Here is a 22384-nt window from a genome sequence, read left to right as displayed (position 1 = left end):
ACAGAATGCTTCCCTTAAGGCTATCAGATTCAATAAGAATTTAGAGGAAAAAATTACTTTATTTTTTCACTGAACGTATAAAAGACAGACATGAACCCCAGTAAAGGTGTTGAAATTCTGGCACTTTTTCCAGCTTTTTAGTTATTTCAATAGATATCTGTTAGGGTACACTTAGATTCTCAGATATTTTTTCTAATATGATGGTGCTTATAAACCTAAGCATATGAAGCCAGGGAAAACACTAGTGAAACAAGACACTGTTGTGATATTTTAACATTATCCTCTAGCTAGTCTGGTTAAAGTTGTTGAAGAAACAGTTGTAATTTTTAAAAGTGTCTTTTGCATGTTTATTTGAAATGTCTAGAAGTGCTGCCTGTTAAGTACAGGGATAGGATGCTTTTTCTCTTGTTTTTTTCCCCATATTTCAGTGACCCATCCCAATATTGTAAGCCACTGGATAGTGGGAAGACTGTGAAAATGGCTGTGTGGCCTTTTCGCTAAACAGAAAATGGGACATCTTGAAAAAGTCAAATCGTACAGGTTGCTATGCCCTCTTTTAAGGGAGCAATACTGCTTATGGTGATGAACAAAGGAAAAGGAAAATAATTAATGTGTTGCTCTCTCCACCCTTAAGAAAAGTGTGTAGATTTCCTTTAAAAAAAGTGTGTTATTGACACTAAACAATCCCTTTCTGCAGTGTTTAAAGACAGTTCTCCAAAGTTCATGCATTTCCCAAAAAGAGTGACTAGTTACAAAAATACACGAGCTAGTTCAGCAAATCAGAATTTAAAATTTAACTTGTACTGGGAAGTACACTCCACCTATTTAACAAGCTATTTCTGTCATTGTCTACGCAGAAGTTTACAGATGTAAACATAACAAAAGTTAGTTGTCTAGGGCAATTCAACAATTCTGTATGGAAATATAAATTAATATATATGTTATCGAAAGAATACCATTGTGAGTTCAAGCATGTTTGTTGAAAATTGTACGTTTCCTCAAGGTCAGTAAAAATACACTTATCACTGTTTCACTACTGGTTTGTTTACATGTGCACCACCCAACCTGTCTTTTTTGTCTTGATTGTCTTTTACTAATTCTTTCATGACAGTTGCATTTGAGTCTGTCTCTGGCTTCTGGTGGAGAAGCATCAGATAAGGGGGAAGAAATGATAGCCATCCATTCTCTGAATTTGCTGTTGAAAAGTATTGGAGCTACTCTAACAGATATGGATGATCTTATTTTCAAGTAAGCTAATAAAGTTGGGTTTTTGTATTTTTAATATTTTGAATAAAGCTACTATACATTTAATAACTGGGTCCATGGTAAACTTTAAGTAGTATAAATGTATACAGCCACTGGGGAAAGGGAGGAATGGAAGGAAGACGGGGTTTGGGCTCCTTTTTAAGAAAACAGGGCTTTAGGATTATCTGAAGGGAAAAAAAAATAGGACTACTTAGAAGGAGGAAGACTATCTATAGCTAACATGTCATTACTTGTCTTTCAGACTTGCTTTCTTTGAAATTAAGTATCAGTTCTACAAGAGAGACCAACTCATGAAGAGAGTTGTTAGACATTATAGTGAACAAGTAAGTTTTAGTCAAGCCCTTGTGTAAAATTTTGAGTGTCTTACAGAGTGCAGAAGATAGGAGAGGAAAGGTGGATATCTCTAAAAGCTACTAATTTTTTATTTCATGGTAATAAAGTAGGAATCTTGTGGCACGTTACGAAAATGGAAATACAGAAGTGTCCTGAAAATGGGTTTAAGAATTTTAAGCAATTGCTTCTGTTTTTCTTATGTGTATATTTCTTCATCAAAGTATTCTAATAATTATCCATACATATACTGCATCTTTTGCCTAAGCCTGTCTTTGTTCTAGCAGGAATACTTAGTTGAGTACTCTAACACCTTACTTTAGTAGTAAATTAAAAAGTTTACTCGCCTTGGTTTCTAACATGGAACCATGTATAATAACAGCTAGTAACGCTGCTCTTGTTTTTGCTTTTTTCTCCCCATATTATTTAGCTCCTGAAACAAATGTATGTTCTTGTACTTGGGTTAGATGTTCTTGGAAATCCATTTGGCTTAATCAGAGGCTTGTCTGAGGGAGTCGAAGCTTTCTTTTATGAGCCGTTCCAGGTATGACTTCCTGATTCTTCAACTGTGTATGAATAGTAGGCTGACTGAATACACTGGTAGGGTTGTAGTTTTGTTGGCACTGTACAACCTGAACAGTTAAGAAAGCAGTAAATTTTTATGTTAACTTCAAAGAACTAACATATTCAAGTGACCTTACTTTCATCAGTGTAAAGTGCTAGTTTGCCTTGAAAAGATGCATAAATCTATAGTGTTCTGCTATTCATAATCAGTTTCATTTTTAGGGTGCTGTTCAGGGACCTGAAGAATTTGCAGAAGGCTTTGTAATTGGTGTTAAAAGTCTTCTTGGACACACAGTAGGTATGTATCATTGTTACTGTTTTGACAAATTAGTTTAACTGATGAATTGCTTTTAGATTTTTTTCTTCTTATTTTGAAGGGAAAGTTATATTTTTAAAATATCTACATGGTCATTATTTTCAGTGAGTATTTAAGTTTGTCAGATACTATTGCTAGTATTCATGATTCAGATCGTTCACACCTAACTTACTTGAGACTACCTATGTATCTATTTTGTAGACTGAGCAAACAAACTGAGAAACATTGTGAGTGTTTAACTGAAATTGTAACATGCTGTGGATGAATAAGGAAAAGAATCCTAATGCTCCTAAAATGTCTGGAGATGCCTGAGAAGTGTTCTTAGGATGAGCTACTCTTAGACTTACCTTAGATTTTTATTTATCTATGTGTTACAGTGATTAGAAGAAATACGTTTTTATCCAATATGCTATATAAAGTGTACTGAAGTGATTTAAGGGTTGCCTTTTACTGTATCTCTGGATTTCAGGCCAGATTCTGCAGTCTTCTCATGGACAACATGTGATGGTCACTGTGTAAATTTGTAATATGTAAACTGAATATGACGGAATTGCAATGAACTTTGTGGCTTCTTGTGAGTTGTCTGCTGTTAAATTGCGAAAGAATGTTAACTTGTACTTTCTCCCCTATTCCATCAGGTGGTGCAGCGGGGGTAGTGTCTAGGATCACTGGTTCTGTTGGAAAAGGCTTGGCTGCTATTACTATGGACAAAGAATTTCAGCAGAAACGGAGAGAGGAAATGGGTCGGCAGCCAAAAGACTTTGGTGACAGCCTGGCCAAAGGAGGAAAAGGCTTGTTAAGGGTATGAATTTGAAGTTGAAGGATGATGTGCCAATTCTTAATCCATGCTTGAAAATTATATGCAAGTTTGATAATGTGATCTTTATCAGTTCATGAACTAAACAGGTGGTTGGTTTATAGGAGACTCAGTATAGTGTATCAGCTTCAGTGCTCAAGGTTGTGTTACTGGCCAGCCTAGGGAATTGAAGGTAGGGTCTCGGAAAGGAAAAGTTTAGGAAGAACACCAATTTCTCTTGTGAGCTATATAAATAAATAGTTACTTATATTCAACAAATGTGTAATTTAATAAAGTAACTAGGCCCTTATTTTATCTTGCAGCCAATTCAGTTTTTTGATGTTAGCTGTGAATTATGAGCTCTGGGCATGTGCTGCATAGTAAAAAAGCCTTTCTGTACACTGAGGTCTTATTAAAAACTGCTAGGTTTTCTTGACTTAAAAGAATGTAAACATAAAGCAAGTAGAATGTGTATAAAAGTAAGTGCTACATTAGGTTGGAGAGATTTTTCTGAAAAAAAGAGCTGTGCAACCCCTGTATTTTTTTTAATAATCTAAAATTGGGAACCTTTTCTGGTTGCTGAAACGTCACATCTATTTCTACTTAAAATGTTAAGTATGAGACAAATCTCATGTGAGCAACTACTGAGAGATCTGTATTATCTGAATGTAAATTAAATCTTCTAATAAATTATATCATTTTCCATTCAAAATAAAAACAGTCAACTTATTTCTAAGTAATTTTAAGTAATAAACATTGTGGAGTTGTTTCTGATACTGTTTGCTGAAAATGTGGAAGATACCTCAGGGGATTTTTATTATTCTTTTGCCTTATTGTAATTAAACTACTTGACCTAAAGTCTTCCAGAAAGTTATTTGATGTTAATTTATCTCAAATATTTGGTATCACTCACTCATAACTGGGAATTCTGGCAGCTTCCTGTTAGTAGTGAAAATGAAATAGCGACTTTCTTAATTATTATAAGACTAATTACAATGATTTGTAAGTCTTTCTTGCCAGCATAAATATTTCTTCAGCCATTTTAGTTCCCCCCTCTTTTCTTTCAGTTATAATTTTCTTAAAAACTTAAAATAAAAAAAACCCAAACAAAAGAAAAACCACCAAAACCAAACAAAAAAACCCCCAGCAAACAATGTTTCCAATACTGAACACCATTATAAAGTTTTAAAATGAAGGATGAGACAAAACTGGTTGCCCAGTTCCTGTTTCTAAGTAGGAACTTAATTATCTTCTTCATTTTAGGGTGTTGTTGGAGGTGTGACGGGCATAATCACTAAACCAGTAGAAGGTAAGCACTAAGGTTGCACTGCACTGCTTAAATGGCTTCCCAGTACTTTACAACTTATTTTGTAATTTTAAGAAATATCAGTCTAAGTGTGGTGATGCTAAGGCATAGCAAGATTATATTTCTAATTCAAATGTGACCTTATACGATGATTTACTCAAATATATTTATAGCTGTTACTGCCTTACCACCATTTCAACCTTCATAAAAACTTAAGGAAACGTTGTCTTTGTCATATTTTGTTAGGCCTGCTGTAGCACCCAACTTATTGTTTGAAGCCAGAATAAAAATAGTAAAAATAATAAATTAAAAAGCACCAATTGAAAAAGATTTTTGGGACTCCAAAGGTTGTAGGTATCTTAATAAGCAGATTTGGTCTTATGCCCGAGATCAGTATTTGTTTTTGTGAAGACTATCTCTTTATTGGTATGATAGATGACTAAAAGCTCCAAGATAAATTGCTTCTTATTAAAATTCATGTCAAAGTGATCTAAATGTGCGAGGTTAACTGGTAGTTTGTTGTATTTTATAGGTTATTGGCAGATACTTTGAGGAGTAGTCCTTCTCTCACTGGTAGATGAACACACATGCTTTCTAAACACTGTCTTTGCTCTTACATAGTTGTGTTATCACCAGAAACATGGAATTTTCAGACAGAATTAATTAACTTGCATTATACTTGTGCATCTTAGAGTCTTCAGATTATTTTGTTATTACTGTCAACCCATAAAAACTCATATATCTGCCTACAGTCCAGACTGAAAGTCTGGGAAGGAGAACCTAATTAACATCTCAGTTACGCTGGCTTTGGAGGCTGTAAGGTGTTAAGTGAACAGCAACATGTCTGAACAGACACAGAAGCAATGTGTGACTTTTCACAGAAAACTTTTTTAAAGTGAATTGTAAGTAAGTCAGACACTTCTCCCTAGTAACAGGTGATACGACAAGAGGGAATAGCCTCAAGCTGTGACAGGGGAGGTTTAGGTTGGATATTAGGAAAAACTTCTTCACCGCAAGGGTTGTCAGGCATTGGAACAGGCTGCCCAGGGATGTGGTTGAGTCTCCATCCCTGGAGGTATTTCAAAGAAGGGTAGATGTGGTGCTTGAGGATATGGTTTAGTGGTGGACTTGGCAGTGATAGGCTAGCAGTTCAACTCAATGATCTTAAGGGTCTTTTCCAACCTTAACAATTCTATGATTCTAATCAATTGCTGTGGGCTTTTCCCAATACAAAACAATTCTAGTGCAGCCTGGAGCAGTAACAGTTTAATTCTGTGGTTGATGTCTTCAAGTCAGTCATTAAAACTTTCTTTTTCTGTTCACTTTCTTTTAAAGGGGCTAAAAAAGAAGGTGCGGCTGGATTCTTCAAAGGAATTGGAAAGGGCCTTGTAGGAGTGGTAGCCCGCCCAACAGGTGGCATTGTAGATATGGCAAGCAGTACCTTCCAGGGAATTCAAAGGTAAAATGTCAAAAGGAAGTTTTGAAGTACTCTCCATATGTTGGGTACTAGGTGATAAAGTGATCCAGTAGTGACACACAATTATTATTGTGTTAAATACAATATGCAGTATGATATATGGGGTTGAGAGATGTTTAGTAGCCTGTAATGAATGTATTTTATTATTATCTCTGGAAATTGCTGCTTCAGAATACATCTTGCTGTGTTATAGTTCAGGTAGATGATAACTAGTCCATTTTTTCCTTTCACTCCCTCCCTTGATCAGAAAGTAATTAAAAGATCACATGTAAATTGTACTTTTGAGGTGGGTTTGTCTACTGCTGAATGTAAGTATCTAAATGTCATTTAAACTTACTGTAAAAAATACACCATTGAAATTTTCAGAGAAAAACTTGCCAGTTGGAAATTTGATTAGCAGTGCACCTCAGGGGCTTTTTCTGTTTTAAGGGGACCTTTGGAAAGTGAGTTGTTAAACATGAGAACCCTTAGTAAATTATCCATGATTGGGAGTAAACTTCTCCAAGTTATTCTGTAGCTGTCTAATTGGCTAATGTTACTCTGGATTTACTACTAGCAGTGTGTCTTTACTATTTACATCTGTAGGGTACCCAGGAAATATAAATGAGATATGTGGCAATGAAAGACTGACTATTTAAAGATACGTTGGTGAAACTCAGAATTGTCGTAAGCTTACCGCAATACTGTTTCACTGTCTATGGCAGGGTGGCAGAATCAACTGAAGAAGTATCTAATCTCCGTCCTCCACGTTTCATTCATGAAGATGGCATAATCCGGCCATACGATAGGGTGGAAGCTGAGGGTTATGATTTATTTGAGGTATGACTTGCATTTTAAATACAGTTGAAATTCTCTAACCTACAGGGTTCTATAAGGGATTATGTTACAAAAAAGCTGCCAGGGATCTGTGGCAATCATTATCTGTAGCAAAAATGTGCCCTGGCCTATTTCATAAGGCAAACCTGTATAACAGAGAAGACCCAGTTCTTGTAGTAAGCTGAATGTGGCAAGAAAACTGCAGCATTGCTGTTAAGTGATCTTCTGCAAGTTATGTTCTTTAATTGCTTATCTCATGCTCTGGAAGGAAGTAGTAGGATTAAAATTTGATTATGTGGAAGCAAGAAAAATATTTTGGAATCAGCAGTTTTAAAAACTGGATGAAATCTCAAAATATCACCTTTCAGTAATTCCTTATGTTGTTCTTAATAGCAATATGTCATAGCAAGAGGCATTGTGTGGACATTTAGCCTGCTTCTACATCTGGTTGTGGCTAACATATGGAGGCTGAAGAACAGTTTTTTTCAAATCCTAGATAATCAGAATCCAGTTAATTTGTATTTCTGCCTTCATGTTCTTAAAACTTACCTTAAAATGCTTATTTTGTTGCTAAAAAGTTAAAGTAACTGTCTACGTTAACATTGTAGGACCAACACTTGCATATTTGCTACTTCTTTCTAGATGTCCTTTTAATCCTTATTTCATATTCTATTTTTAATGTTTTTCTTCTTTCTCTTTCTCTCCTGGCATACGCAGCAAGAACTGGAATAATGGCGTAAACATTTTCCATATTCCTTCTCTATTTTTGTCACTGTCTTTTATTTGCATTAAGTATTTAAATTAAGGGCATGATTACATTTAACATGTCCTCTCCCCTTCATTCATATATTTTCTGTGTAGCAGTTGAATAAAACTGTTTCATGTTGTCCAGGCTAAGAAAACAAACTTCAATAACCATCTTCAGTAGGATTAGATCAGTAAGATGAGACACACAGGAAGGGTTTGTTTCCTGTATTTCTTTTTCTAAGGATGCTTAGCTCCTTATGAATGGCAACAACAGAAGGCACTTGAAAAAAAATTAGGGTGAGGTAGAGGCTGAGTTCATTCATTAATGACCCTCTTAGAGCTAAGGCTGTGGATGAAGGGAGAAAGCAACATTTGGATACTTGTGCAAAATCTAATATAGTGATATTTAATGGAAATTTCTTCTGCGAAAATGCATATAATTTCATAATATAGAAATACTGTTTCCGTATAAATAGTAAGAAAACTGGTATTTGTGGTTTCTGTAATATGCCATAGGCCTGTTATTTATACATCTGATGAACCACTATCGCTTCAAGTTACTACTACTTCTTCATGAAATTTTATCAGTTAAAAATATATCGCTGGCTCAGTTGACTCTGGTTTCATTCACAGCATCTTCTGGGGCATTGCTGTTGAACATACTTAAATGTAAACTTTGATTTGTTAACATGATTGTACATATATGTATGTGTGTATATATATATTTCTAAATTAAGTGATGCCAGAAATTTCAGTTCTAATACAACATCTCATAAATTAACAAGGTAAACTTAACAAGCATTTCTCAGAGGAAATTGTTTGCCGGTCATACATGAAAAAAAATGTTGAGCAGATATCTTTTTGCTGCTAATGACTTTTTAGAGTTTAGTGGTCAATAGTCAGCTTATTTAATTAAAAATAGTTTAATAAAAACACATGTAGTTAATTTTTATTAGCTAATTAAGTGAAATTAAGTCATGATAGACTAAGCAAACCAAATTTCTTCATGTAGTAGTGCGATTTTTTTAAATTTTTATTTTTTGCAGTATGGTTTTTTCCATCTATGAAAAAGTGAAAAGGTAGCACAATTAACACTGAAAACTAGATTATGCAGTTCTTGCACATCTAATATTTGCATTTTTCTTGGATCTAAATGGTGTTGATTTGAATTGTATACTAACCAAGAATGAATCCTCTGTATAGTTCGCTAAATACAGTTTCTTCCTTTCAGAAGTCAGTTAACTGAAGGAGGGGGAGTGTTTTTGTTTTGTTTTTTAAGCTAACTGATTTTGATTATTATGCTAGAGGTTAGTGTTAAGAAGGTTTTGTTTTCTAATGTAAATTTACAAGCAAGAGCGGGACACTTTACAGGAGATAGGATATTTAACAATGAGAATGAGCGAGAAAGTCAGTTTTATATACATTATACATATAATACATATGATACATTTATATACACTTACTAGGGTGAAACCTTGCAAGGTTACCTTAAGGAATAGATGCCTCAATGCTATCGAGTGGTTGGTCAAAAAATGTTTCACTTAAATACTCACTTGTATGTGAAATATGGACATTGGTAGACATTAAAACTTAGCTTAGGAGGAGCATATAGGTAGGTCTCAACAGACAAGTTACTTTTTTCCACTTCTAAGTATTTTGTGCAGAAAGAGGACAGTAGCCAGATGGAGTAGATGAGTTCACTTGTGTGAACTTACTTACACAGTGCATTTTCCCAGAAGTGCTGAATCTAATTTATATGGGCTATACAGGGGTCTGTTCAGTCAATTCAAAACCTGGAAAGTCAAATTTGACATCTTACAGGCCATGTCTCTAGCTCATGCAGTGAGGCTTAGTAGTATAGAACGTATTTTGTTAAACATAAATGCACAGTATGTGTAGCTAGAGAATTCAAAGAACAAATAGGACAAATCTAGGAGAATTGTTTTCCAAGGAATAAGTTCTGATGTGTTTTAATATTTGTATGAGGAGCATTTATAGTTGATGATATTTGCTACAACAGGTAATGAATGCCTTTGGCTTTGTTGGTCTTGGCCTTTTAACATGCAGCTATTGCTGCCTGTGCTGGTGAGGAGGCTCTTTTCTAACCCCAGCACTTAAGGTCTGACATGATGCAATTCATACATTATTCAGTCTTCATGGCATTACTTTGTTTCATTTCCCAGTTATAGCATGGAGCTTCATAAAGAATGCAGAACCCTTAATGAATAATTGACACATGGTGGTGAGACAGTGTGGCAGTGTGATTACTATGATACATTTTAAGAAACTGCAGATTCTATTTCTGGTTGAGTCACTGTTCTGCTATGTAAATTTGCACTGGTTCTGTCATCTCCATGTAAAATAAGAATGAGTTTAACTTTAAAGTGCTCTAGTATTCTCATAAAAGTAAAAGCTTTTGGTAATGTGCCTGAATTTTGAGTGTGCAGATCATGGAGTAATTTCATCAAGTGCAACCCCTTTTTTACATAATGCCACCACCATTGTGCTGATGCCTATCAGGTGTATTGAGAATAGCTCTGAGAAATACTGCATCTCCTAGGCACAGAGCTTAGTGGGAACTCTTACTTCAGTAAGACATTGCATGTAAAATCTAAAACTACTATCATGTTTTTTTCTGAAGTTATGAGAAACAGGCTTTCTCTCCAAAGCTTTGAGTTTAAATAGAGGAGCATGCTTATGAATAAATCTGTATAAATATGTGGCATGTCCCATTTCTGCATATCCAAGAAAAGGAATGTGGGTTGAAGCTTTTGAATTGCAGTCTTCATAGTGGTGGGTTTTGTATTTCATTAATTTTTACTTGCTTTTAATATATCTATGGTTCAGGTATAAAATGTGAGCTCATGTTTTGATTTTAGTCCTATGCTGCCATCTGTCTTCTGATGTTTTGATGAGACTTTGAGATAAGCAGTCTTTCTGTCATTTTTCTTCATTTCATGTCCATTTTACAGTTTCAGAAATTTTTAAGATGGTTAGAAAGTGATTTTTTTTTTTAGTAGAAGATGTGGACCATATATTTTTGGTTGCTAGAAAATGTTGAATTAAAATGTTTTTCAAAGCATCACGTAACTAGGGGGCAAATCCAGGAAAACACTATGCTGCTGATTTAAACTCTTGAATATTAATCCTCTTTTGGGCTTAAAGGATTTTGGGGGTCAGTTGCAATGTACGATGATGCTTGAATACATTTGTTGAACTTTTAAATATATGAAAATAAAATGAAAATATAAACGTTTAAGCCTCTTCTAATTGATTCTGATATGAGCTGAGTTGACAAAAGATCTTTCCATTTTGGTTACTTAAACTATATAGTGTTCTTAGCCTCTGTGGTTGATTATAGACAGATAAATGTGTAGTCAAGTTCAGCTTCTCTTGTCATCTTACCAGTTTTATGGATCCAGCTATGGAAATACAGAAGGAAATGTATCTTTACAAGAAATATCTAAAAACACACTGAATTTTTAGTCCACCCTCCTTAATTTGTTCTCACTAGCTTGTCAGAAACAATTAAAGATATTTACTGTTACACAGAGACTGAATTCCACAGTAACAGCTGTAAAACAAACTGATGGTTGTCTTATTTTGCTGTGAAGAACATCAAACTGATTTGGGGGCATCCAGTTGCAGGCACTTGGTAAACATTGATCCGAGATGCATGCATTCTGCATCCAGGCAGAGCATTTCCATTAAAAAAGATTATGTGATAAAAAAAGGTGCTTCTATTGGCTTAGAGAGTACAAAGCTAACATGCATTGACACTATGCTTATATAACTGTCTTTGTTCATTTTTACTAATTAAATGTTATTTATAATTTCATGATTTAATATAATAATAATTTAATAATTTAAATATTATTACAATGGTAAAGATTTTTTGCACTGATTTAATGTTGTTAGTAGTAGAGGGTAGAGTAGATGTTTGAGATGCACGTGCCATAGGTTAAATTTCAGCATCTTAGTTGTCATCTCTGTGGTGATAGTTAAAAACTCTTGATCTTGGCAATAAGCAGTAAGGTTTTTTTGTGACCTAGGAAGACTGTAGTAATTGGAGTTTCTGTAAAATCCTCTATTGATGACTGTGGTAACTTTTAAATATAAAGAGCTCATTGTTATTAGAGAATGTAACTAAGTTAGTGACCCTGACCAGGCTTTTGTGACTACTGTGCTGGAGCTCTGTTTGTCAGAAGCTTCTTGACTATAAATGGGATTCAGATGTTTTCACTGACCAGAGTCTTAGAGCAAAGTCCTGGGCACGCACATCCTCTTTCCAACACTTGTTACCAAGGTTGAGACTATATAATCCAACTGCTCTACTATTAACAGTATTGCTGGCTTCTAAATATTGTCTAGTTGCTTATGAATGACTTTGTAGAATGCCAACATCAGTGGCACTTTGATTTACAGGTTCAGAGACATGAGATGGTTGAAGTATAGAAATGTATGTATTGTATGACAACTACATTTAGCTTTGCAGTCCAAAATAAATGCAGAACTATCTTTAAACCTGATGTGTATACTCCTTGTTTCAGGTTTTTATGCTAGAGTTTTCACCTTTAAATGTAACAATGTACAGCTTTCCCAAAGAGAAGGGGTAAGCATGGGTATCTTAGGGACTTCCTGTTGGAGTGTTATGATGGTAGTTGGTTTGAGATCAGATGTGTGTGATATGACACTGTTACTGTGGTAGGTTTGCTACCCAGAGAATTCACAATCTCTGCATTTAATACAATCTGTGTACAGATAAGATTCTTTAGTAGCAATTATATATTTACCATGTACATGACAATTACAGTCGGAACATGAATTCTAGCAACGTTACAGCTACTAAATACAGGATTATAACAGAAAACATGTATTTAATTCTAGTAGACCATTCTATCCTGAAAACCAACATTCAAACTAGTAACCCAAGTACATTTACTTGTAGCACGTAATTAATGTGTTACATTAGTTAATCAAGCAGGTGCCAAAGTAGGGTGGACAGAAAGATTGACTGATTTCTGACAAATTCATAGTGGGAGGATGAGTATTTGGCACAGATTTATTCTAATACATAGTTTGAGGCTGGGTTCCCATTGGTAGTATATTATTCATTTCACAGTTTCATCTTTTTCTACATGATGTTTTGATGTGTGTCCATTTCCCACAAATATGTTGATATGTCACTTTGTGAATCTTGTTGCATTTAAGCCCGTGTTATTGTGAGCTTGATTTAGGGATGACTGTGAGACTGCCTTCCATGCTGCTCTTTGGAGTTTATGGAATACTCTACACCTGGTGACTTTCTCTAGAAAATATTATGCTTCAGTTAAACTGCATGCACAAAATAGGAGATCTGAAAAAAATATGTAATAAATATGAATTGAAAAAAAATAGTTAGGAAGCAACAGAAACGTGATGAGTAGTAAGATTTACACTTTCATATACCTTATTTTGGATGTTGAATAGGCTACCTTTGAAGGTACTGTTGCAGGATTTTCACTCTTGAATGAAGTCTGTAGCATGGGGTGTAACAGAATGAACATTACTAAACCATTTTTAGCACAGAAAGGAAATTAAAGGTGAAGAAATAGTCTGATACTGCGGTGCCAATGTTCCACCTTTTGAGTGGAATGGATCAGACCTTTCAGTGACTCTGCTTCAGGAGTGAGAACACTGTGAGAGCCTGCCTTTAAAGAAACAAATTCAGTGAGGTAACCTTTTAAAAGGCTTTTGATTTGAAAACACTGCTTTGAGTTTTCTTTTTACAGCCCCAAAATTATTTTCTATTTCTGTTTCAGAAATTGCACATCAGAAAACTGGAGAAAGAGAGCTATCAATACCACTGTGCAATTCCAAGAGGCAGAAGAGCAAACCTTGTTGTTACCAATAGGTATTAAGTTTTGAAGGCTTTGTAAGGGCTGGTCTTCATCTTGGGGATTAGACATCTGGCTAAGTCTAAACTGATTGCTATTCTCTGCATATGTACTTTCCTTGTCCACTTTCTTCTTGATTTTTTTTCCATAATTTATTTTGTTTCCTTTATGGAAAACGTAATATGGTCATGATGGCAACACTAGATACTAATTTAGGAAGACAGTTTACTCTGAGGTCAGTGACCCTTCCATCATACTGGAAGGAAATAATCTTTTTTCCTTCTTATTTTTCAAATTATCTTGTGATAGGTGTTTGCAGTCAAACCAGTGTTGTGATAATGTTTACGATGTTGTTAATTAAAGGATACTCTAAATGGACTCATAAGTTTTTGTATGAGTATGAAAATTAATATTAAACACATCAGACAATTTTTAGAATGCAAGATGCTACTAGTCTTGGATAAGCAGTTTGAGGACTCAAAGCTTTCTAAATACATTTAGGTAACGAAAAGGAACCCATGGATTATGATCTCCACATCTCAATGTCACCAGTAACCACCTTGCCTGAATGTATGAGACAGGCTTATCCTTTGGAAGACACCCCACCATGTTTGTTTATTACAGCTAGCACACATCAAAATTCATGCTGCAGCTGAAGAAGCTTTTTCAAGATACTGACTTTAACGATAGAGTAGGTGATTTGTTTGCAGCTTCAGATACGCATCCAGTTCCTCTCTACATGCATAAAAGTTCTCGCTTAACTCCAATCAAAACTGCCACCTGTTTTAGTCTTAGTGTGCTAGCGGACATTGGAGCTTTGAAGTAATTAAGGGGCAGCTAGCCAGCTACTGTGAACAGTAGCAACTGATCATCTGTCAGTAGAGTAGTGATTGTGTACATTGCGTAGCTAGTAGTAGCTGCTTGACTACCTTCATCTGGTGGAGGCTGGCTTTGAGGAACTGGTTTGAACGAACTGATGACCCTCTAAGTATCCAATTCTAGTAAAATGTTTGAATTTGGAGGGCTGCGTGGGTTTTGATTAAGTTGGCCTGCGCATACTATGTGATATCATATGAGACATCTATGAGTCTTAAGGACTAAGTGATTATCTTAGAATATATATTAAGGAAATATGGTTCCACTATGACTGAGTGGATACTTTTAATCCACATAGAAGATGCCTTCTCAAATGAATGTCTTTTTTTCCTTTTGTTTTGTTTTTCTGGCAAAGTTCTACTCCCAGGGAGAAATTATTAACTCTTTTCTTCTGAACAGGAGAGTGATATATGCAAAAGAAGTGGAAATCTTAGGCCATTTAACAACAGAGTGGGATTACTTATTTGAAGACTTTACACGCAATCCCTCCTATGAAGCAAATGCTTTAAAAATAACTGTTTTGGTAAGAAAAGCATGTAAACTTTTTTTTATTTAACACTCCTCAGAGGCCCAAACATACTTTTACCTTATTTATGGTTCTAACTGCTAACCGTGGGACAGGATTTACTTAAGATTTCTGGAAAGTAAGAGTTGGGTTGGACAGAGGCCACACTGCAATCTAATGTGTAGTTAACATTCAAGCCATTTAAGTATCAAGTTCTGCATTCTTGTTTTGTGAGTCACCTGAAGTACACTTTTGTTCACTGTCTGCAACAGGATCAAAGGATGTTCCAAAGAAAGGATGGTACAGGTCGTGAATGTGTAAAGACAGTTCACCTTCAGGATGAAACTACAGCAAGGGTATAGGGTTTTTTTCTTCTTTCCTTATGATATTGTTAACAGTTGTTGAAACTCGGCATGTAACAAAGATGGTAACATTCAGAGACCCGTTAAGGATTAGGCTGCTGTGCCTGAGGATGAGTTGTTTTCAACAACTTCCATGTTGAAAAATGAGTTTAACCAGTACAAAGATGAGACAAGATAGTCTAAAGCATTCAACAGAGTATATTCTATAATAATTTAAGGTTGAAGTTGCATAGTCTTTTGTGTTTTGTGTATTAAAACTCATTAAAGGAAAATAATTCAAATACCTAAAGTACTAGGTTCAGTTCATTATAGCCTCTAGGATTCAACACACCTCTGAATTCTGCTACTTCCTCGTTATTTCAAGATCACTGGACTAACCCAGTAAGTGTACCTTGTGTGAAAAGGTTTACTTAAATTCCTCCTCCTCTCCCACCCCTTTTTACTTGCACCTAGGGTTTCTACCATTTATTTCTAAATATTTGTTCATATTAATGCTGGAGAGGCTGATTTATTTTGGGAGCTCTTTTTCTGTAGGTGGTTGGGTCCCATAGCTAACTTGCATAAGCTGAACTAACAATTTGTATAAATTCCAGGGTACTTCAACAACAGAAAAATTTACCTAGGAAACCATGTGTCTTACTGTAGTTTTCTGTTGGGTGATGACAGAGGAAGAGCTCTCCCTGATACCAAAAGTGAAAACAATTCGATCCACAGCATCTTGAAAAGCACACTTGAAATTGCAGCTCCAGTAAATGGCAAGTCAGCAGCTAGAATCAGAATAGGGGCCAAATTGCTTCTATTAAATCGATTAAGCCTTCTAAATAATGGGTTAGACGAGGAAGGAAAAAAAAAAGAATTGCTATCATTTTGAGGCACTTTTTTATCTACTGGAAGAGTCTCTATTATTTCTTCACTGTCTCTTGTCTAAAGGTAAAGTTCCTTCTACTTTTTCTTACAAATCACACTTTTGGTTAACTAATTTAAATTCTTTGAGTTTGTATCTTAGTGTTATCGCTGAAGCTGGAACATTGTACACAGCACAGAGGCCACGCTACAAGGATGTTTCTTTGTTTTTAGTTACCTTTTTTCTGTTACTGTCTAACTATATATTCCTTTGCTAGTATTTATACTGGTATATATACATTGAAAATAAATTTTTCTGTCCTGAAGTGCAACACTAACTACCCATTTACCTTCTGTGGATTTCTGGTTCTTGACTTCATCAGTATTACTTTTCATTTTGTATCTCCCTTCTTTGCATAGATCCCACTTGTAAAACTATACTAATTTGATAGGAAGACAGAAAAAGAGTACACTTCACAAATAATTGTCACTTCCGTGAAGACTTCTGTGGTGCCTTTTGTATGTGCATGAAACAAATGCCTTTAAGATCGGGTTAAGGTTATCTTATAGCTTCCTTGCTCTTTCTGTCTCCCCTAAAAAACAAAAAAAGGTTATAGGTTTGCCCTTCTTTAGTCCTCTGAATCTTTCCCCAGCCTCCATGAATTATCACAAAAATCCATAAATGTGTTATATGTAAAAGAAATATTTCATATTCAAGTACACCTGATGCATGTTATTTGTCCATCCAGCTTAAGTTATTATTTATTTTAATATTCATTGTTGTATAAATGAGTTTTATTGACATCATGGATAAAAAAAGCTATCACAAGCATTTCAAACACTTCAACTTTCACTAAATGCTGGAATTACTCAGGTAAAATCAGACTGACCATCCAGGCTACCCCAGTATGCTTTGGGTTTTGTTGGTTAGGGTTTTATTTCCCCCTAGGCATTTATGCATATCACAGTGACATTAATTTTCTCACACTAGAGATAGATCACTGTTAATATTATGTATAAACATTTTATATATTATATACAACAGGTTTAATGCTAGATAGTTCAAACGTTGGGGGTTAACTATTAGATTGTTTGGATTCAGGAATAAAAATGACTGGTTTAGTTGCACTGCTTTGTTTGCTTAAGGTTTTTTTCATAATTTTAGAATTACTGTTAGGTTCTGTTTTAATTTGGCGTTCTGTGGATTTCAACTAACTATCCAGTTTGAGAGTGCTTTTCATTGTAAATATTTTGAAAAGTGCCTGCTCTCATATCTTCTTTTAATTATTGTGATCACTTCACTTGTGTTTCCAGATAATGATAATGCAAACCTCTTGGTTGGTTGGCTTGAACATAGTTCTCTCTGTGGCTCTTTACCTCAGACTGAATCTAGTATTTGTAGGCTCTCAGTACTTTTCTATCTATTTTAGAAGAGAAAAAATTGCTTAATTTGATCTGATACTAAATTTTCCTCAAAAGACCTTATTCTTACAGTATTTAAACTTTTACTATTTTTAGCAGCATCTTATGGAAGAAGACTGCAGATTGCGCTCTTTAATTTTCTTTCTTTCAACATGTTGCTTTACAGAGGGTTTGTTGTGCCATTCAGGAAGCCCAGGCAAGAAGAAAACAACATAAGCTGGTGAAGCAAGCATCGTTGCAGTTGAAGAAACCACAAATGTTGTCTTGATAATGGCAGGATTTGTCGGGTGTGACCTTTGGTATGCAATTTTATCCCTAAAATTGATTAGAATCAACATGGAAACATTGTGCAGAAAGCAAAGATAAAATATCTGAGGGCTTCCTTCAAAGTTAACAGCTGTAAACAATTTATTTTAAAAAGCTGTGCCTTTTTCTAAAATTATGAATTTCATTATTCTAAAATATGCATTTAAGTTTAAAAATTACAACTTTTGCTAAAATGTTTTCCCACTCTGAAATTTTCTGCCCTTTTTCAAGTCAGGAATTCTTGTAAATGGATTCTAAAATAAAGTGGTTATCTGATTTGGACTCTGAAGTTTATGGTTTACAGACAGGTCATAGTAATTGTGGTTCTAGTGTTTTGCAAAATAAAGTATTTATGTTACTGATTGGAACTAATGAAAAACTGCTTCTAGTTCAGGCAGTGTTTTCTTTAAATTAAGAAAGTGTACACAATTTAGCTACTATAATTTCATCCATGTCTATTTGGTATTAGAAAATACTGCACTGGAGCACTGTAAGAATGAATATGTATGAAAGAAATAGGCTCTTGTTGTCTGGAAATGCTTACTTTGGAATGCTGTCACTTAATACTGTAAATGAAATCCTGCACTTTAAAAATGGAAAATGTTTTTCACCTGTCATGCATGTATATCGTTTTTGTTGTATCACTGTAGCTTAAAGACTTCTCCAGGAGGAACAGCATGCTGGTTTTAGACAGAAAACATTGTAAGCCAAAAGCTTAAATCAAAGTAATTAGCTTTCTATGTTTCAGTGTATAGTTACTCCACTGGAAGAGTGCCATCTCATTAAACTAGAAGTAACTTCTGATATAATATTTTTGTTGCTGTTTTCTTGAAGACTCTTAGCATTCAGTTTAGCAAGATATTTAAGCTCATTTAAAGTATATGCAGAGTTCTTAATGGTATGAATAATCCTACAAACTTCATTGAGACAAGTTCCATTCTTAACACTAGGCACATACATAAGTAACTGCCTGGGTCAAGGACTATATGAGCATACAGATTTTAGTTCAGTGATCAGTAAAGTAAGAGCTCTTGCTGTCAGTCATTGGCTATCGAATTATATATAAAGTGTCCTTGCAAGTACTTACTCGTGAAAATTTGCTCTTTCCAACTTACTTCACTTGACAAGCATTATTTCTGGTTTTTGAATTTAATTTTGTGCTAGATAATAGCTATGGATATGAACTCAATAAATAAAAATGTCAGTATTCTTGCATAGATCTGTTCGGTAAGTGGAGCGATCATGAGAACTAGGCCTGGACTTTTAAACTGTCTTTATACTTACCGGCTGGTGGATTCTCTAAATGTACTTTTAACCTGTACCTGTGACCTCACCAAAATTAGAAAGCTTTAAGGTATTTCAAAGTAAGCTGTCACACACAGAACTTTTAGAGAGCACCTGAAGACATGATTTTATTGCTATTGAACGCACATGGCTACTAATCAGGTTTGCTATGATGGAAAAAATGTGGTGCAACCTTTAATTCTGTGATATCACCTATTTTCTAGAAAACTCTGCTTAAACATTAACTAAATTAGCTGTCAAGGTGGTATGCATTTCAAGCCCATGTTAAAAATAAATAAATAAATAGATTTTTATGTGGAATTTCTGTGCTATGGCTTCAAATGTTGTTGCTTCTAAAATACGTTATATGCTGTTGGTTTGCCACATGTCACTGGCGCTATATGGAAAACATTATTTGAATTACTAGCGTTCTGTAGAAAAGCTTTCTACAGCCCATCGGTTCATTCAGCTTGCTGTCTGGCATGTAAGGGATAGTTGTATGTGTACCATCTTTTAAACCATAGTTGAAAATAGATTTCACTTCAGTCTACTCTCAATGCATGATTAGATGGTACCATGTCCCACCTTTGAGGTGGAGAATTGGAGCTTAAAACAATTCTGATGAGATGTTTCTGACTCCAGTCCTCTGCCTGGTTGTTCTGTACTTCCTCATTTTTATTTGTAAACTTTCTGGCTTGAATTGTAAACAGTAGATAGTTTATTTTCTCACTTCATATGTGATAATGTACAATGAAGTAGCTTCCTATTTAAGATAGTCTGAAGAAGCAGTAGGGTTCTATAGAATGATTTTTTATTTTGAAATGCATGTCTTTGCAGTGTGGGTTGCTAGCTGAATTTGAACAGGTAGATGGCACTAAAAATTCCCGTTGAAGTAATCAACAGCCTTCTTTCCCACTTGAATCAAGCACTCAAGGGGTCATGAGAGAGATAATTTGCTAAGGAATCTCATTTTTTGCGTAAATGAAGATAGATGTTCAGGTTTGCAGTGCTTGTCCTGTGCTTTCTTCAGGAGTTCCATTCCATTTTACCATGTGTCCTTCTGTCTCTGCTCTTGTTTTTTATCCAGCCTTTTTTCCAGCTGCAAATGCCATTGGCTGTAACTAGGCTTTGCTTTGCTCTCTGGCTTTGGTAGCTGTCTTCTCCTGTTCCCTTTCTGCCCTTTTTCTTAAGCTGGTGCATCTTCTTGAAGTGCTGGATGAGGGATTTAAGGGACAAGGAGCATCTCTTGTCTCATCTCTAAGTATATGTCCAGTGTAAGAACAACTGCAGGAATAAGTCCCGTTTAGATGATCTGTAGGAATGAGGCATTTCTGAGGTAGAGTGTGTTTTCAGGCAATCTTTAGTGATGAATTTCAACCAGGTGCTGCAATGCAAAATGAAAGGGCCAGAGATTTTGGCTCTTCTTGGGGTTTTTTTCTTTGTTGCTAGACAGCAAAAAAAAAAAAAAGTGATTTCCTGTACCTTCAAGATTCTATGTTTCTATGAAGCTCTAGAGTTTCAGTATTACTAAGAACACAAGCTGGCCAAATATTCCTAGACCTTTCTGCACAATGAACTCCCAGAATATTTTGCTGTCTCAAAAGCCAAGTTTTACTGAATAAAAGACATGGAATACATGTTTGTTAATTGGAACTCCAAGCATTCAGGTTGGGCCTGGGTCCTTGCTTTTCTTCAGTTACTCCATTGCTTGCTGGCTTATTATAGCTTTCTTCAGAAGCTCTTTTTAAAAAACAAACAAACAAAAAAAAAAACCCAAGGGCTGGATGGGTTTAGTCCTTGCAACTGTTTTATCAGTCTCTTGCTTGAGCTGTGCCATCCTTTCTGAAACTTTCTCAGTCCTTCCTCTCGTTCCCTTCCCCATCATGTTCATTTGCTTCCTAGGTAAAGAACACTATGTCCTTCCTCAATGTGGCCCAACCTAGTAACCATTTTGAAGTATGGTACCAGAAATTTATAATAAAATCAAACTGTTTCATGTAAAAACACATTAATATGCTTTTGCTTGTGATTTTAGAACCATCTAATGCTCAAAAAAACCCAACATGAGAACTTTGGGAATAGATAATAGGTATATGTGGTTCTTCACAGGGTGGTGCTGTCAATTCCACTTAACTGTGGGCTTCTTTAGGGAGTATTTTACTTTGGACAGAGATTCAATGAAAATTATCAATCTGGAGACTAGTAAGTTTTCATATGGTGAAATGTTGTTTTTTGAAAATACAATCAGCTTCTTTACTAATTTATTACATGAGCTTGGTCTATTTTGCTGTTGACTGTTCAGAGGGATTTTTAGGATACCTTTTAATGGGAATTTTAATTGTATTTTATTCAGACTTTTTCATCATAAAAGGACCCTATACTCATTACGTTTACTACTACTGGTCATTCTCTACAGAACTGCAGTAAGCCCACCATTTAAAACTACTTAAGTGAATGTTTAAAAGAAGCAAATAACACCCCACCCCACCCACTCTTAAAAACACTCAGATTGTGGAATCTCCATCCTTGTAGTTATTAACAACCTGAGTCAACATGGTTTTTGACAACCTGCTGTAGCTAACTGTGAATGGACTGTGCGATTGCAAGAGGTGTCTTCCAACACCAGCTGTTCTGTGACTCTTTCACAATAAGAAATCAGAAATACCCCTCTCACCCCCCAAAAAGACACAAAACCTCCAAAGATGTGAGGTTCTGTGCTTCCTGGGTTAATGTAAATGATACCCATCAAAACAATTTTAAACCTTTCACCATCGTGTTTAACCATTTTCTCAACACCTGTAGAGTTGCAATAATGTTTGGTTTATTATAGACATTGAACAGGGAGGGTTTTAGTAGTAGGAGATTAAATAATTTTAGAGAGGATTAATTGTGAAGTTGAAGAAGGGCATTAATTAATTAATAAACAATCAAGGTACCAATATTTTTATTTCTTTGCTGGCAGTAAATATGCTTTTGTTGTAGTAGAGTAACATAGTGATTACACTAGGTATATCCTAATCTTGGTCTTTGGTCGACAGCAAGGATTATTTATGTAAAAGGATCTTGGGTCACTCAGAGTATTTAAAAAGGATTTCATTTTAGAAGTGAAAACTGACTTTTGAAACTAGCTAGCATCTGTCTGACAAAATAATTCTTTTAACAGCTTGTAAAGTTGCACTGATTCAAACCTGAGTGTGAAGAGTTAATTTGAAGTAGGTGCCAATTGACTGACCATTTCAAGAGAAATCTTAATATAAGAAACAATAGGAGGGATTTAAGAATCAATGTATAC

General features: G+C 35.2%; 1 protein-coding gene across 2 annotated transcripts in view; it reads left to right on the top strand.

Annotated features, from left to right (window-relative positions):
- The window catches only part of VPS13C (vacuolar protein sorting 13 homolog C), a 103334-nt gene extending 84909 nt beyond the window's left edge, over positions 1-18425 (top strand). For both annotated transcript variants that reach the window (XM_064456641.1, XM_064456642.1), the window contains exons 72-83: positions 1112-1248; positions 1508-1589; positions 2027-2140; positions 2383-2458; positions 3115-3278; positions 4536-4581; positions 5914-6037; positions 6760-6874; positions 13420-13511; positions 14770-14893; positions 15148-15231; positions 17669-18425. In XM_064456641.1, the coding sequence (XP_064312711.1) occupies positions 1112-1248; positions 1508-1589; positions 2027-2140; positions 2383-2458; positions 3115-3278; positions 4536-4581; positions 5914-6037; positions 6760-6874; positions 13420-13511; positions 14770-14893; positions 15148-15231; positions 17669-17770 (1260 nt within the window). In that variant the 3' untranslated portion in view covers positions 17771-18425. The remainder of the gene's footprint in view (positions 1-1111; positions 1249-1507; positions 1590-2026; positions 2141-2382; positions 2459-3114; positions 3279-4535; positions 4582-5913; positions 6038-6759; positions 6875-13419; positions 13512-14769; positions 14894-15147; positions 15232-17668) is intronic.
- Positions 18426-22384: the final 3959 nt, after the last annotated feature.

This window comes from Phalacrocorax carbo, chromosome 7, assembly GCF_963921805.1.
Source record: "Phalacrocorax carbo chromosome 7, bPhaCar2.1, whole genome shotgun sequence".
In the NCBI taxonomy this organism is placed as follows: domain Eukaryota; kingdom Metazoa; phylum Chordata; class Aves; order Suliformes; family Phalacrocoracidae; genus Phalacrocorax; species Phalacrocorax carbo.
This window is presented reverse-complemented; position numbering and strand designations above follow the sequence as displayed.